Source organism: Paralichthys olivaceus, chromosome 7 (genome assembly GCF_024713975.1).
Source record: "Paralichthys olivaceus isolate ysfri-2021 chromosome 7, ASM2471397v2, whole genome shotgun sequence".
Taxonomy (NCBI): domain Eukaryota; kingdom Metazoa; phylum Chordata; class Actinopteri; order Pleuronectiformes; family Paralichthyidae; genus Paralichthys; species Paralichthys olivaceus.
The window spans coordinates 13073577-13090925 of NC_091099.1; the positions used below are offsets into that span (position 1 = coordinate 13073577).

At 38.7% G+C, this 17349-nt stretch overlaps 1 protein-coding gene and 1 long non-coding RNA gene across 2 annotated transcripts; one reads left to right on the forward strand and one right to left on the reverse strand.

The window, feature by feature from the left end:
- Positions 1–10640: 10640 nt before the first annotated feature.
- Positions 10641–17222, forward strand: pex11a (peroxisomal biogenesis factor 11 alpha). The gene is made up of 3 exons (XM_020078488.2): positions 10641–10988; positions 11150–11265; positions 15305–17222. The coding sequence occupies exons 1-3, from the start codon at positions 10933–10935 to the stop codon at positions 15871–15873; spliced, it is 741 nt and encodes a 246-aa protein (XP_019934047.2). The 5' UTR covers positions 10641–10932; the 3' UTR covers positions 15874–17222.
- On the reverse strand, positions 13820–15068 carry LOC109623999 (uncharacterized). The gene is made up of 3 exons (XR_002202355.2): positions 15011–15068; positions 14391–14595; positions 13820–14013 (listed from the first exon to the last, which is right to left on the reverse strand). It is a non-coding gene; the product is annotated as an uncharacterized lncRNA (long non-coding RNA).
- Positions 17223–17349: the final 127 nt, after the last annotated feature.

Genomic DNA, 17349 nt, shown 5'->3' on the forward strand with positions numbered 1-17349 from the left:
CTGTGTGTTGCAAAACCTAATGTTTTCTGCATCATGGAGAGCAAGCAGCATCCATATGATGGTGAACATAGTCCTCTATAAGGACCAGGGAAAATCATGTGAGTCATAAGTGCCTGAAGACAGACCCTGAACGAGAATCACATGACATTTCATAAATCCTATAGTTTATAAAATAGGGATCTCATCAATCGCAAAGTAAATTCCACATTTAATATCTTTCTTTCCCTTCCAACACTAGGGATTATATTTGCATAACACTTTGTTTAAAGATCAGATATTTTTAATTGCCTCACTACTTGTTCCCCATTGCTGTTTTTACATAAGAGCCCGTTCAGGAGCACAGTTCTAGTGTAAATTAATCCGAGGAAAACTATTTACCACAGTACCAAAAACCCAGGAGGTATTCGAGTTCATTATATTAAGAAGCAGAAGATGTGGTTTTATCCACAATAATTCTTAACAATGAGAACAGACTAATACAATAATACAACTCACCAGACATAAGAAGCAGGGGAATTCAGAGCTGAGGTTTACTGATGGAGAGAGAATCACCCTGAAGCATGTGCGCACACACACGCACACACACACACACACAGTGTACAAAGGAAATGGTGATGGATCATGACCAGGAATGTTATAAATACTCTCTGTTGGGCTGCATTGACTCAAACAAAACACGAAGTAAAAGTTAAAAATCTTTTCTAAAATAAATGCAAAAAATATCTACATAACAGCCTTTCTTGTGCAAATGAGAGACTAAATGAATGAAATACATTATACACAAAACAAATTCATTCCAGTGAGAATGGCCGGCCACATTTTCTACAAATTAGAAACATAGCTGCATTCATATTCACACACTGAAACAGCTCAGGTTAAAAGGGGCTAGTCTCAGTCCACCCACATGGACCGCATGAAGGCATAGAAGCAGCCTGCCACCATCACAGCTCTCAGTGAAGCTTCCTGTCGGTAGGTACAGCTTTTTAAATTACTGATCCCAAATTGCCAAATTCTTGTGTTCAAGCAACTGCTTAGAAAATAAAAACTGAAAAAAATTATAAAATAAACAGAAAAACTCAACATACATAAGAGGAAAAAACTGTCAGGATACAAGTCATTTCCAAACTATCAACCTTTCTATTCTGGGTTTCACTTACCTTCTTTCATAATTCATAGACAATGACCACTGATGAGAGGGAAAGTATTGCGTGGACACTTATGTATCACTGATTACAATTGTTATACAACAAAATATTCAGATAAAGGAGGACTCACGTCCTGTTGAAAACAACGTAATCAAAAGCAGATATCCAGGATTCATATGAGGGCACAATATCAAATAAACCTTCATGAGACGAGTTAGATGACACTGCTCAGCTGTAACATCAGTGACAGACAGATACAGACTCACAAGAATACAGGTGGAGTTTATATTCTCACATTACTTCTATACGGAGTCTATTCGGTCCAAGGAGGAGCGGGCCACGTGAGATGCGTAGACCCTGAAGGCTAAATGAAATGTAACTGTCTGGTCTATGGAGGATGCTTGCGGGATTTTGCTTCATCAGCTTGTTCTTCCCTCACCTTGCCTTACCTAGCAACAGAGCAGCAGTTGGACACAACGAGAATGTCAAAATGCCCCTTGTTTGTTTTTCATGTGTACTGCTGTTCGTTGCATGGAGTTGGAGCCTGATAATTACATTTAACTGTATCAGTTGAGAAGTAAGAAGCATTTACAGTAAAAGACTCATGGAGATGCCACACACGAGTCATGGCACTGTGACGCAATTGTACTTTGTATGCAGCCTCTGAAAGAGATGTGTGTATTGAGACACAGCTTTAGAATCTATCCTGAAGTGATAAAGACTTTCACAGTGATCCATTAGTTATATGTGTAATTGTCCCAATCTTGCTCAAAGCTGGACACAGTAGGGGAGGCCACACATACGTTTATTTATAGAGTTTAACAGGAAATGTAAATGTAGAAATCAAGGTACAACCAAAACCAAATTCTGTGGAAGCCACGGGGGAGAGGGAAAGTGGCTGCATGTCACCAATCAGAATCTGAATCAGAAATACTTTATTATCCCCGGAGGGAAATTCCAAAAGTCACATAGCTCCTGAGCAAGCGATGAAGAGGCAGCTATGGCAGTAAGAGTAAGGGCTAAGCAAAAAATGCAGCGTAATCAAAATAATTCAAATTAAAAAAGAAGACAAAAGTAAAAAGATGTGCATAAATAGAAATAAATCTGCAATATAGATCAACATGATATGTAAGTTAAGTATACACAGTATACATGTTTAAGGTTATTTACAAGTTGTCATTATACAGTTTGACAGCCACAGGCAGGAATGATTTCCTGTGTCGTTCTCTTGAGCAGCGTGGGTGGATGAGTCTGTCACTGAACGAGCTGCAGAAGCTAATCAAGACATTATGGAGAGGGTGTGAAGAAAAGTCCATTATTGTCCTTACTTTAGACAAAATTCTCCTCTCCATCACCACTGTGACACTGTCCAGCCCCCCCTCAACAACATGGCTGGCTTTCGTGATTAACTTGTTGAGTCTGTTTATATCCTTCTTCTTCAAGCTGCTGCCCCAGCAGACAACAGCATACATGATAGTAGTGGACTCAACAGACTCACAAAACATCCACAACATCATTCTGTCTATGTTGAAGGACCTGAGCCATCTCAGAAAATAGAGACGGCTCTGGCCTCTTTCAAAGACCATGTCCACATTTTCTGACCAGTCCAGTTTATTGTCTAACACCAGCTAATGTACGTACTATCTCCTGCAGGGAGATGCTTTGAGAGGGTCATCACTTTTGAATGATGAAATAAATTAAAGTTGTTAGCTGAAATTTAAGGTCATAGAGTCTCTGGGCAGTGTGGATGTTATGCCATATGCCTGCACCAAGGAACAGTATTTGTGGTTATCAAGGTAAGTTTTCAGTGTTAAGCAGCTAGTTTACTTCTTCCCAGGGTAAATCACCATGTTACCATGGTGACTCTTGCTAACATGCTTCTAGGCTGGTTAATAACAGATAACGCTTTAGATCCTGTCATCAGCTCAAGTACTGGCTCCCTGATACCAAAGCAGGGAAGGTTCAATGAATGACAAGCAGGCAGGATGTTGAGAAGGGGAGCAGGCTGATGAGGAAAGGGATTGAGGGTGGCTGATGACCAGTGATGACCAGCTTTGCTGATGAATTGATGATCGATATTGATTGATGGCAGGTGAAGATACAAACTGACAATCAGTAAGCTGGGACATGAGACAGAAATATCAAGCAAACCAAGACTGAGAACCTATTGTGTTATTAAACACACGTACCAACCCAAGACATACTGCATGACACAAAATCAAACTGAGCTGAGTTTAAAGTCTGTTCGTGTTCAGATATTCACATGTTTCCGTTCAGTTTCAGAGGAGAGCAGAAAAATTTTTGTGTCTGCAATTCTGTTTCAGACATGGACAAGCGTTCAATGCAGTAAAGCATTTATTTTACACATGGTTAGAGAAACAAAGCAGCACCACCTGTTTTTTAAAATTTGTTTTTATATTGTACTAGAAAGTAGACCAAATAGTTTTTTTGAATCTAATTTTTAGATTATTACACTGGGTTAGATCTGCAGTGTATCAGCAATCTCTGTCTGTCTGAGAAATCCAAAGCACAAAATAGAAAGCTGTTGGGCTTTTGGCTGATTTTTCTTTGCTCTTGATTTTTGCTCTTCAGTTTAAGTTTTCTCTTGTGAGCTTTGTTCCTACTTAACTCCTATGCTTATATTCAGCCGCAAGGGCCCTTGGGTCCTTTGAAAAAAACTCTTCGCTGTTCTACAGTCGAGGTTGGGGCCCCTTGATGATAGTTCAGCCTCCCTCACGTCATCAGATCTACTTCCAGTGAGACACTTTAAAAATGGCCTCACATCTTGTTTTCCCCTTTGGCCTTTAAGTCTTCATGACATGCCTATAAATGTTTGCTGGCGTTTCTGTGCTATATTTATGGTTACGTTCTTTCACAGGTCTGGTCTATTGATTGTTTTGTATCTTTCTACATCGATTCTTGTGTTTGGTCTTGAAATGTACATTAAAAATAATCTTGATTAAGTTATCCTAAACTCAAATATGAATATATTCTAATGCTGATGAACTTGTGCATTCATGTAACTCTGTAGACACTAGCTACTGCCTCTCTCGTACTATATTTCAAAATAACTGAGGCCATAGGAAAGTGTCACAGGGTGGATTAAATTATAATTTGAGAATATCAGAAAGAACAGTTAATGGTGTTCCAGTTTTCCCATTGTTGTGACCTTTTACAACATTATATTAAAAAATTCTATATGACTAGGGACACCCAGAGAGCGCATTCCTCCACTAAAGCTAATTGGCTCACCATACTACATTTACTGGTATTGAAATCCATACAAAAACAAACAGTAGAGTACAAGTGGATTTGCAATGATTTGTATAATTATATTTTGTATGTATTTTCATGAAAATCTGTACATTCTAAAATGAATAATTCAGCTTTGACATTTTATCATGCACTGTACTCCAAATTTCAGACTAGGCTGTAGTGATGCTTTTATATCACAATAATAAGGACATTTTGATGCAGCTATCCTCCAAAGAAATGAAGGTCACCTCTTTGGAGAGTTCTGAATTGTATAGTGGTTGATTGTTGGGATTTACTCTTTCTGCAATAGTTTCATGTCGCCGAACATTTAGCTCAACCAAAAGCTATATTCGATGTACATTGTATAACTTAGACGGAACTCACTGAATGTGTTTCAATGAGGATGCTAAAGGTGTGATGATACATGATATTTAATATTCACATTTTCATATGTGAGGGAGGGAGAAAAAGAACAATCTAATTAATAGTGTCACCACAGAAATGTTTTGATATTGGTGTAACAGGACTAAATGACATTAAGGCCATTCAATAGAAACCTGGCTTCTATATAAAAGGTAAGAACATGGAATGGAGGGACACTGTTGTTCCAACTATATGCCACCAGGGAAGAAAATTTGCAATTAAACTAACACTGTCGTATGAAATGTGAGGCCTCTGAACCCAGAGTTGTGATATGCTATTTAAAAGCACACAGCAGGTTTGTAATATGCTTGTTTGGTTCAGTGAACGCACAATTATCGTCTTAAATATAGTGCGATCAGTATAAAAGGGACTTTTTTGGCACAAGGTGGCATTAGGGCTATAGTTGTTTCCAGAATCAGGTTAATAGCATCTGGCCAAAGATTGTATTAAGTGTAAAGCAACTCTGTAAAGCTGAGAGGCCATGGCAGAAATGGCAGGTTATTATTTTGTTAATAATAACGCCCCCCCCCCATCCCTTTACAGATGGTGGTGAACACCAGAGAGGTGAACCAGGCTTGAATACAGCAGCAGCTTCCTTAATGATGTGATGAACAGCAACCAGATAAACACACAGACAGGAAGAGCAACACAATGGAGACAAACCAGGAATGTGAATGAGGGGAAACCACAAAGACACAGAAGGAAAAGAGGGATGGAAACTGTTAAATGCAAGCATCGCTTTTGGCTATGTGGCATTTTTTCACTTGTCTTCTTTTCTGTGCTGCCCTTTTCTTCTCTGTGTTCTTTTCTTTCCCCTCATGCTCTTTGAGTCGTTTTTTCTAGTGTTTTATTGTCCTCCAAGCCATATCAGTAGCAAGTTGAACCAGAACTGGGCCTTACAAATTGTTCTTTTGTTACAAGACTTCATTTGGGCCAACTAGCTGTTTCATAGCTGAAGTTATATTACAGTATGTCTGCTCCAAAGCCCCCTGTGATATGCCGGTTGCCGACCTACTCAAAAAAGAAATCTACAGTGCTAAAAGAAAGAGCCTGCTGACAGGCCTCAAACCCTGACTCTGCGTCTATCAGAAATACGTCTTCATTTTAAAATGGGGTTTAAAAATTAAACAATGTCCGCCCAGACAAATCTGTTGGATTCTGACACAAATGAAAACAATTCACTGTATTTAAAGAGGTGAAAACACACATCATTGACAGGTCATACACATGCCGGTGTAACCAGGAAACCGAATGTCTGCTCAGCAGTTGGTTGCTAAGTTGCAAAAAATACTAATGAGGAACAGCGGTGGTTAAAGGGAGAGCATGGAGAGCATTGATTGGACTGACTTGGTGGAACTAGTTGAGAGTAAAGGACAGCAACATTGAAATGTTATTTGTGTTCCATGTTGCATTCACAGCTGGAAGTCGAGCTGTGACAATCTTGTGGAAGTAAAAAGTGTCTGAATAAGGGCTTCGAAAACTCACTCTTTTAGACAAAATGCATACGTTTTACAAACACCAGGTACCGCTCGCAGAACCTTCTGTTGCCAGGCAACAAAAGACTCTCAGAAGATGCAAGGTAAGGTTATCAGCCCATCCACTGCTTCAGGTTCTGTACACTAATTCAGTTATTTTAATCCTGACATCACTGATTGGGTCAAATTTAATTTAACATTTTAGCTTTGATTATTTAAACATTATCCATCTTGCTACACAGCTCAGTTTAACAATTGCTAATTAAATGATCCATGCAACATTATTACCAACCCCCCTAAAGGAGGTTATGTTTTCCTCTGAGTTTGTTTGTTTGTCTGTTAGCAGGATCACACAAAAACTACTCAACGGATTATAGTGAGGGAAGATCCCATTTAATCTTGGTGCGGATCAGGATCAGAGGACAGATAGAAGAAATGTTTTTTCACTTTAACATTTCGTTGATTTCGCAGACATTTATTCATTGATATAAAATCACCCACATTTAAGGGACTAATATTTATGAGTGTGTACATTGTGGTGCAGATCCAAATAAAGATATATATATATTATTAAAATATATTTAAATGTGTCTACATGAGGGGACTAATGGGTCTTGGTGGAGGTATTCGCTCTACTGAGTGACCCTCTACTTGATTAGTAATTTCTATCTCGTAGATATTACATAAATTCTCTTTATTTGAACTCCCGACATCATCTGGTATTCTGTTATTTAAATTTTGGAAATAAAGTTATGGCAAATGCATTGATCGACAGGCAGGAACGAAATTTAATTCAATGCTGTACTCTGAAGTTTGAACTCTGAACTAAGTAATGCATTTATTTCATAAATTAAATCTAAAACTATAACCGAAGAGATACTGTATATGAGAAAATGTTAATCAAAAAGATCCATACATAAGAAATTCTTTCAAGGTCACTCATTCTACCCCTCCACTGTCATCACTTTACTTCTATGGAAATGAGTCCAGCTGATATTGCTCTGCAGATGACCTTATCTACAAAGAGCCCACAGGACTTGGAAACTCTACATTTAAGTCTGACGCTTTCAGACACATTCATAATGCTGGACTCAATATGTGGATACACAATATGAACTGGACAAACCCCTGAGAGTGGAGACAGTGCATTAACCCAAAATTATTTCTCAAGCATCAAATTATATTCACTTCAGCGAGCTCACAAACAACCTTGTCATTTTAACCCTGCATGATTTGAGCAGTGCTGTGATGAGGCCGGTGTTCCATTTAATCCCAGCAAATTCAGAAATAACTTCCACCATGCATCTCTGTCAGATATTGTCTGAGCAGCCTTGGGATTTTTTCATAAATGAGGTAATGTGCCAATTCAGCCAGAGATTATTACATCTGCCAAGGTGGTTATATTTTCACCCCTATTTGTTTGTTGCCTGGTTGGTTTGTTGTCAACAAGATTACGCAAAAAAAACCTACAAAGTGTATAACTTCAATCAAGCCGCACCACTTAGCACAAATTGGTCAAAAACTCCCTCTTGCAATGTTAAAGAATATGAAAATCCTGGACTTACACTTAGTTTGGTTGTAAGTGACTCACTAAGTGACTGTTGGGCCGTGACAGAGGTACTGAGTGACATTCTAGTTTGTATACAAGAAGTGGTATCATATAAAGCTTTTGTACAGGTTAAAGCTCTCTTAAATGTTATCCTGACGGGCTATGACCATTTTGTGACTGCAAATCCAGCTCATAGTAGTAAACCTGCACTCTTTCTGTTGGGTAATAACCAAAAATATTTTACGAGATACAACCTGATACTACCAGATATACAGTACAGTATTAGTTAAGATCAGCGTCAATATATTATGAAGCTTCAAAAACTCACCTTGCTCAAATACTGCTTGTGTATAAATTCTTTTGAAACATGAGGTTATTAATTTATACAACAAGGAGCATTACGTCAGAGCAGCAAACAGCAGCACGGGAATAAGGAAAGAATATTGACATAAAAGAAACATTCAAGGTGGGATATATAAATCCATCAATGTAAAATTCAAAGTTACATGAGCTCCCTTTCCTCTCAAAGCTACAAACAAGAGACTCAGAACTCCTGTTAGTGTTGTAAAATAGTGAGCTACAGATCCTGGAGCTTTCTAACCCCCTGTTGTATCTCTGAGGTAATTTCACAGAGATATGGATACTTTTCCCAGGTCTTACATCTGAGTCATACAATCCACCAACCAGTGTCGACATCACAACAAATCTGATGGATGGGCCAGTGGTTTTTAATACACTGTGTGGAGCTGGTACACAACTGGGTGATCAATAATATATAGAGGCTACTGAACACGAAGGAATCACTACACTGGGGCTAATCAAAAGGTACTAAAGGCTAAATCCGTGCACATACAGTTTAACGCCACAGTCAAGAACTACGTCAAAACCAAAGACTAGTCGGATTATGTACTAAACTAAATACCAGGACTCTACGGTATGAAGACGTGCATCTCCCGGTCTGTTGATAATCAAAGCCCTGTTAGAACAAATGAATGGATTCAGAAGTGAAACACTGAATTCATCAGATAAACAGAGAAAATTATCTTTCACCTGAGCTTTAATGCTCATCTGATTACCTTATGTCACAAACATAAATGGTTGCAATTCTTCCTGTATGCGTTTCAAAATAAATCCATTCATTTGTGTAAAAAAAGGGGGGGGGGGGGGGGGTTATTGTGAAATATTTGCAGGAGCAGAAGAAGCATGCTGTATAGTACTTGTATTTGTTTGAGTTCAAAGGACTACTTTTATACAAGTAAATAGTCATATTTATGGCCATTATCAAGGAAAAGCCTCCGTTGTCAGAGTTTAAGGAGCAGGTGGACCCAAAGATCCACAAACAGAAAAAACAGTGGAAAACTAGAAACAGACTCAAAAAGGCTAAACTGAAAAAACAAAGAAAACACTAGTGAGACAAAAGACAATGGAAAACATGGATAAGACACAAGAAAGCAAAATACTGTGACGAACCATGATGTGGGGAAAGGCAGCGATGTGAGACGACGGCCTGACAAAGAGAAGCACAGAGACTTACATACACAGGGAGACAGGGATGATTGGACACGAATCACATGAGGATCAGCTGCAGACAATCACAGGGGCATCAAACAGGACAAAGACAGGAAGTAAGTTGGAAAGACACAAGGAGCAAAACTTCAAAATAAAACAGGAAACACAGAACCCAGAAAGAAACATAAATCCAAACACAGGAAGAGTCATTAAACAAAGTGTCCACAAACAGAACCAGTACAAAAAAAATCTAATCCCAACGTCAAAGTTAAAGTCTAGAGTCCAAGTTCATGACGTGTAAAAATATTGTGCTGCAATAGCAGCTGAACTGACAAGCTAAATATTGTGCATTGAACAGATGCTGTAAATATGAATTGATATCAGTGTGAATATTGTGCATTGAATAGATAAGGTTAAATAATTGCCTTTCTTTGTGTATATTTATGTTTGTACATTGAGCTTTTAACAGAAATTGTAAAAATAATAAGTATGACCCTCCTGAGTAGTTTTTTTTTTAGAAGATATCAAGGTGGTAGATCTCGGCTTACATTTGGAATTAAAAAGTGATCTTTGGCTTGAAAAATGTGTTGACCACTGCTTTAGTGTGTGGAGCATGGCTCAGTTACCAGTGAATATGTTCTTAAGGGCAGAAAGCAGCTGGAGGCACAGAAGGTCAGGCTGTGTTTGAATACACACAGGTTAACTGAAGCCTTAGCCTGGCTGGTTAGTGTCTCCACCATTGTGGAAACACTTCGATAATAGTGGTGGAAAGCTCTTTAGTGACAAAAGGAAAAACAAAAACCCCTTAAGGTTCCCACCCCTTGTGTAGAATGAACTAATGATTATGGTGAATAAGTGAATTCATGACACTCGCCTCACGAGGCTCTCGATCATCTGCTTTAGAAACATAAAACTATTTCAATCCCCACCAGTGAGAGAACTAGCTGCATGAATGCAGTGCAATCATTGTATTTCATCTGTTAACAAAATACTTTGTTTTCAACATTAAAAAGTTTAAATAGAAAATTATTTTAAATACGAACATTAATAATTTTCTGAGAATTAAGTCAAATCTATTCCAGAATGCCGGTTACATTCAGATAATGACTTCATGCTATAATCAGAAAAATACTGATATTTTTTTGATCTACTATCGTAATTATTTTTATTTTATAAAATCTTATCGTGTGAACTCTTCAAACTTTTTCACATTATCTTTGTGAAAACGTACAGTTACCATAGTAACCAATATCGACGGGCCGGCCCGTCCATTAAACCTCCTCGGGCTTTCGGTCCGTTCGCAAAGCTCTCCGTAGTGAAACACATGTTTTTTTTTGCCCCGCCCCCGTGTGTCAGCTGAAGTGACTTGTGAATTTCGCTGAATGTCGAAGTGGAAGAAGTTTGGATTCAGGCTCGAGTTGTTCTCCGCCATCTCCAGAAGAAGCTCCTTCACTGCAGCTACTCAAACCGACACCGGTCACTGCCGCCGGGGGAGAGAAGTCACGTTAGCGTGTGTCCGGGTCGGTTCTTCTGTCGAGGGCTCAGCTGGAACAACTTGTTCTTGTTCAAATTAACAATGGACACTCTGGTGAAATTCACAAGTATAAGTCAAGGGAAAGACCGCGTGTTCGCGTAAGTGTTTGTTACTGGGACGGAGATTTCCGGGGTTAGTTTGTATTATCAATGAACACGTGGAGCGATTTAGTGGAGCAGAGGTCGCCTTCGTTTACCATCACCTGTCGCCATGTTCACCTGAAGACAGCTATGATCTGTGTCTGTCTTCTTTATTTCAGAGCAACCCAGTTCGCGTGTGCACTTACCACACATCTACTCCGCAGCAACTCCCAGAGAAAGCAGCTTGTGGCAAAACTTAAAATTGTTGAAGCCAACATCAGTGCTGGACGGAAATGTGAGTATTAACTGTGAAGACATAAGATGGATGGATGGATAGATGTACTTGATCAGGCACATAAACTATCCAAAATACAAGATTAACACTACACAAAATATGAATTCCGAAATATAAAGAACAGCAGTGACAACATTCCAATGATACCAGACAATGTACACGTGTTAGATAAAGACAACCCATGGATTAATTTACTTTTGGAAAATATATAATAATGTGGCAAGAATGTTCAATCAAAAGCAGAAGAAAGGTATCTGGATACCTCCAATTCACTTGACTGTAGTTTAAAACAAAGTGCTACAGCGGGGCTCTTGATGATTAAGGGGAACTACAGGACTTAAACTGTTTAAGATAAATTCAAATTGGAAATAGGGACATTCGCAGATAGACTTTACAAATGAGACACCATTTTCAACCAAACAATTAAAAGTGGATATACAGAAGAAACAACCGATGGTGCATAATACGTGTATTCCACTCAAACAATTATTTTTCAGACTCTAATGGATTTTTGAACATGAGCTCAAACTCCACAACACTTTAAAAACAAGTGTGTTAGCGTTGTCAGAGAAATGAGTCTTTTTACACCAGCTAACAACTACCTCTCGCAAATGGAGAACGTTTTATGAGGATCTTTTATTTTTATTATACCAGTTTAGAAAAAATATAAAATGTGATTAACCGGGCACAAGTATTTGTTTTAAATAATTTTGGCTGCAAGTAAGAACACTATAACAAGAAAATAGTTACAGCCAGAATTGGCCATGGTAGGAGAGGAAATTAATTTAACTAAATAAAAACCCAATAACTAAGATTGAGAAGCTTTATAAAGGGTCATAACCTCATGTATGGCATCCTAACATTAAATGCCAGAAACTTAACATAACTAAGCATATGAAGCAGGTCCCTGGTACAAGTCTTCCTTAGTCCCTTTTCCAATGATATTTGCAGCAGAGTAGACGCACTGAATTCAGAGTTACATTGCTGGTTTTTTAAGGCTCCATAAAGATTGTATTTTGCTTCCAAATCTAAATCTCTTACAGTCTTGTGCCACAATTGATCAGAATCTTAAATGTCATAAGGAGTTGTTTGAATAACTGCTCATTGTTGAGCTGCACACAATTATTCACATTTGATAGAATTGTGAACCTAACTGTGATTCATACCCATTTAAATTTTTACTACCTGAAGTGACATTTACAACAAAGTGTTTGATGAACAGTCCAATTAAAATTTCAAATATAACAAAAGCAGCAGGTTCTCGCATTTAAAAAAAAAAAGAAGCTGGATCCAGCAAAACATTTTGCTTTATAAACAACCTAAAACAATTAATCTGATGTCCTCATGAGGGGAGCTTAGTTATTCTTCTACAGATTCATTATATTCTGAAGCTCACACATACAAATGAGTGCAAGACAGCCTGCATCTCTTTATTATTATCTCTTCATTATTCCAGCCCTCCTTCGCTGAATAGACAGTTTAATAGAACACGAGTCTTTCTGTGTCATAATCATCTATAGAAATCAATTTTGTTCTAAAGTCTCCACAGCAGGTTCAACAGCTTTTCTATTGGCCTCTCAAACATCTCACTGCTCCTTGTCCATAAACTCATTAATATCTCAACATGGATTAACTCTTGAGTGGCCAACAAGGCAGCAGCTCAAGTTGTTTCTGAACCGTTCAAAGATTTGTCTTTTTGTCAATAGTTGAGTCATTGCTGTTTATACAAAAACTTGAGTTTTGTTTAAGGCATTGTAGTTTCATTTAATATATTCAAAAAGAATATAAGAAAAGAAAAATAGAACTTCTCTCAGACCTTAAACACAACGAAGCGCTATTGAACAATTTGTTTAAAATTCACAGTCTTTAACATATTCAATTTGTATGTATAGTAACATGATATGTTGAATAGCAACATGGTCATAAATCAAGAAAAGGTTGTACAATATGAATGCATGTAATATAATCTGATCATTTGTGATGATCATTATTTCAGGGTAGGTGGCCGCTCCACTATCAAACAATACAGAAAACCCTGCACGACTATTTAACCAGCACCAAATTGAAGCCATTTGTTTTTTTCCCCTCTTTCAACCTGATTAGATCTTTCCCCAATTTTGTATGAAAGGAAACTGCCACCATAACAGCGTTCTGTAGAAACTGATACACTTAAATAAAGTTACTCACCCTCGCATTCAACATGTTTATATTTAGTATGTTTCCCTCATGTTTGTTCTCTGTAAAAATGTACAACAAATTGCATTAAGGTTGAGAGCCCATCGTTGGAAACATATTGAATTATTTTTTTCTGTCCATGTCTCCAGACCTCAGGCTTAGACCAGGTTAATGTCCATTCGTGCCTGTGTTGAATTCTGCAGCTTTTTTTCTTTTTCCCCACCTGAGCTAAGATAGACTGTTGGGGCGTCTCCACCATGTGCTGACACGTGCACCTGCAGCAACAATCGTGACCCTAACACTGGCCCAGACTGCCCATCGATAGTTGTACTTTACAACCTGGGGGGAATTCTGAAATCTTTAGGACTCTGCCATGTGGTGGTTTTTGTATAAATTTAATTATTTCAGAGACTGACTTGATTTGTTTCACATGGAAATGATGGATGCACTGCCTTACATCAGGGTCAGGCAATAAAGACCTTGCCCAAGGCTGGGCCGAAGAGAAGCAGGACAGTCTCTGTAGGGGCACCACTCGGTTATCTGGTCTGTCTCCTGCCTCTGTGCCTGGCTTGCCTGTGGGTGAAGGAGACGTTCAGGACATGTATAGCTTTTAAAAGGAGATTTACATATCGATGTTATCAATAACTAGCTTTCTGAAATGTTTAGGAAGTATGTGTGACCTGAGAGTGTTTAGAATGACAGAGTTGTCTTTAAAACAGCCTATGAGTCATACTAGACCCTAATGACATCAGACACATTATTATGACACATTTTGGCAGCTTAAGAAAAGTGGAGACATGCATTCAGTTAGCAATTAAATCTTTATTTAATAATGAGACAAATAGAATGGAGGACCTGAGAAAGGAAAAAAGACTCGGTAAAAACAAAACTTTACTTTATAAAAGCTAAAATAAAAATTACTGAGACGACAGAGATACACAAATTTTTACCTAAATAGCGGGGACCATTATGTAGGCAGCAGGGCGATTCTATCCCAAACCCCAATAGATAGCTCCACAGGAGCACAGTTATCACTGCCACTGCAAGGACAAAACCACAGCTCACTGTTCATGTGACCTCCACCCTTCAGGTCTACCACACTGCATGCAAAGTGGTGTGCATCCCACGACTACTCCCCGTAGGTCGTCCAGCTGCCTAAAACAAGAAAAGATTGAGACTCAGTTGGTTCAGGGTCACAATAAAATATAAAAAAAGTGTCAGACCAACATTGTAAAATGAACACAAAACCAGTGGCCAGACAACACTGATGTAGGCAACGAGGGGGAGATGAGGTCAGTTATCAAATTGCAACCAAATACATTAGAGGGGATCTCCCTTTACGTTGTTATTAAATATTTCCCTGTTGATATGAGGCCCTACTCTACAGCAGCAACGGATGGCTGACTCTGTACTGTGGCTCACACAGGGGAGAGGCAAACCCTGAATCTTCTCTCAAACATTGGGCCACAGAAATCTGGGTCTAGACACAGCCACACAACTGAATGGACAAGACACCTCATTAGAGTTCAAGCAGAAAAATACCACTTCTCTTTCTCCCAGTCTCCGTTACCTGCACAAACACAGCAGTCACCATCTACGAGGCATCAGACAAAGAGGCAGTAATTGCCTGCACCTGTCCTTATAAAGGCGGGGAGCTCTCCAATCCCACCTACCAGGGCGGTGATCTCACTCCTAGCTGTCAGCCAGAACTGTTCAAATATAGTATGCACGCAAAGAGAATAAATTAAGACCATGGCCTCTTTTTTGTCGGAGGCACAAATTAGCAAGATATTGTTTGATTAAAATTATATTTCATATTTGATTCTTTACTGCCCTCACGCCCTTTTTTTCTTCCTCCTGTCAGTGTTGAAGCTTGGAAATGCAGTAAATTGCGTCAAGGCTGCTGAACGATCCATGCAACTCTCGGACCGAGTGCTGTGCCTGTGCCTCACTGCAGCCAACATCAACCGCGGCCTCTCCCTTATCTGCGACAATGTACTTTGGGCCAGAAGTGTCGGTCTGATCAGCGATATCAACCAGAAAAGTTGGAGCCTAACCTCCTCCCGCTGCTACTTCCTCTCAGTAATTATGAATGTGACTAGAGACGCTTATGTAGTGCTCCGGTTAATGATGCAGAAAGCAAAAGATAAAGACTTCAGACAGAGAATGTCTCAGCACCTTAGTGAGAGTCCTGAAGTAGCAGAAGTTGTCATTCCTCAGCTGGATGCTTTGCTCTTTCTGCTGTTTGAAAGCCTGAAAGCGCATCCGGCGGTTGCCTTGGACACGTTGAAAAACGTTTGTGATCTGTTCAGTCCGTTAGACAGGTTGGGGATTTACCAATCAAACACAGGAGTGGTGGCATTTTGTGGTCTGATATCCTCACTGATTGGGATTGTGACCATCGCAAAGCCCAGTTTAAATATCAAACCATGATAAGAAAGGTGAAGATAAACCTTATGGACTAACTGCAGGTCAGAAGGTGAATTCTGATAACCGTTGATTGTTGGTGTCAGTTAGCTGGAGCTGTAATGGTGGGCTGGGGTCAACCTGATGCACAACTTGATTAGTTACACACACAACACGCACATTTTCTAACATTTATGACAGAATGACATTTATGTTTAACACTTAACCCAAGCCCGCAATAACAGAGGGTCTTTTAAACACTTGAAAAAGTTTGAATCACTGGTTTAAAGAGGGGAGCAAATGATATTAATATATATAATATTCTATGTTTATTTATTATATTTATTTAAGAGCCAAGTCTTAACCATGTGCATTCCTGTGTTCTTCAAAACCACAAACAACACCAGCAACACCTGCAACTACTGTATTGTAAAAGAAGGGCTACTTCCTGTTGCATGCTTTTGTATTTTAGATTTCAAGAGAAGGTTAAGTGTTAATGTGGGTGGCAGTGTGACTTCAAGTAGCCGTCTTTCTCCATGATTGCTGTTTTGTCATAAAATGTTGCTAAAGGATTTACCTCATTCAAATGATGAATCAGCTGCTTCTCAAGCAAAAGTGTTTTTCGAAGGGATGAGGTCGCTGAGAGATTTAAGGTAGTGATCTTAAAGGTCCAGTGAATAGGAATCTGAATTATTGGTCACCATTAGTGTATAATCATATCGTTTATATCTTCTGACACACTCAAGATATGGAGTTTTTGAGGGTCAAGGCCAATCCTGAGTAAAGAAGACAGATATAGCAGGCAATATATATATTTTAAAATAAGGGGAATTCTTCAGATGTATTTTTCAAAGCCTTGTGGTCTTCACAGTATAACGATAAAGTTTATTATAAATAAACACAAATACAACCAAGTGTTGAGGAAGCTGAGGCGAGGGCTAGTCAGCTGGTTTCAACCACCATCACTGCTAGATGCCACTGAAGACTACACACTGATCCTTTAACTGATTTTTACTCTGCCTCTCAGGGCACACTCTTGACTTGTGGTTTTTAAAAGGGTTCAAGGTCTATTAACTTAAAGAAAATAAAAAAATAAAACACAAAATAATTTAAACAACATTTTTTAATCATGTCACTGTTTTAAAAGAAAAACAATATGTTTACAATGAAATGCTTATTATATAGTCTGGGAATTGATACTTGTTTTTGAACTTTTTTAAATCTTTGTTATACACACAAGACCTCAAAGCTGTGTTTTACATGTGCCTTTATCACATGCAATGGTGTCATACGGATCAGATGACTGCACATACTCACTGTCATGTTGAATGAAAGGTTTGGAAAGCACTTTTAAATAAACATCAAAATGTGATAAAGCTGTGCTGCATACTTGTTTTTAATGAATGTGAATGACAGGTTTTAAGAAGGGATCATTGAAAAAACGTTTAGGTTCAGTGTAGAAAAGGAGTAACACCGCCCTCTTCAGGAAACATGACACCACAC

Coding starts and splice junctions, on each gene's coding strand:
- pex11a (XM_020078488.2), top strand. CDS start 10,933: ATGGACACTCTGGTGAAATTCACAAGTATAAGTCAAGGGAAAGACCGC. Junction 10,989..11,149: donor GGGAAAGACCGCGTGTTCGC/GTAAGTGTTTGT, acceptor TCTTTATTTCAG/AGCAACCCAGTTCGCGTGTG. Junction 11,266..15,304: donor CATCAGTGCTGGACGGAAAT/GTGAGTATTAAC, acceptor TCCTCCTGTCAG/TGTTGAAGCTTGGAAATGCA.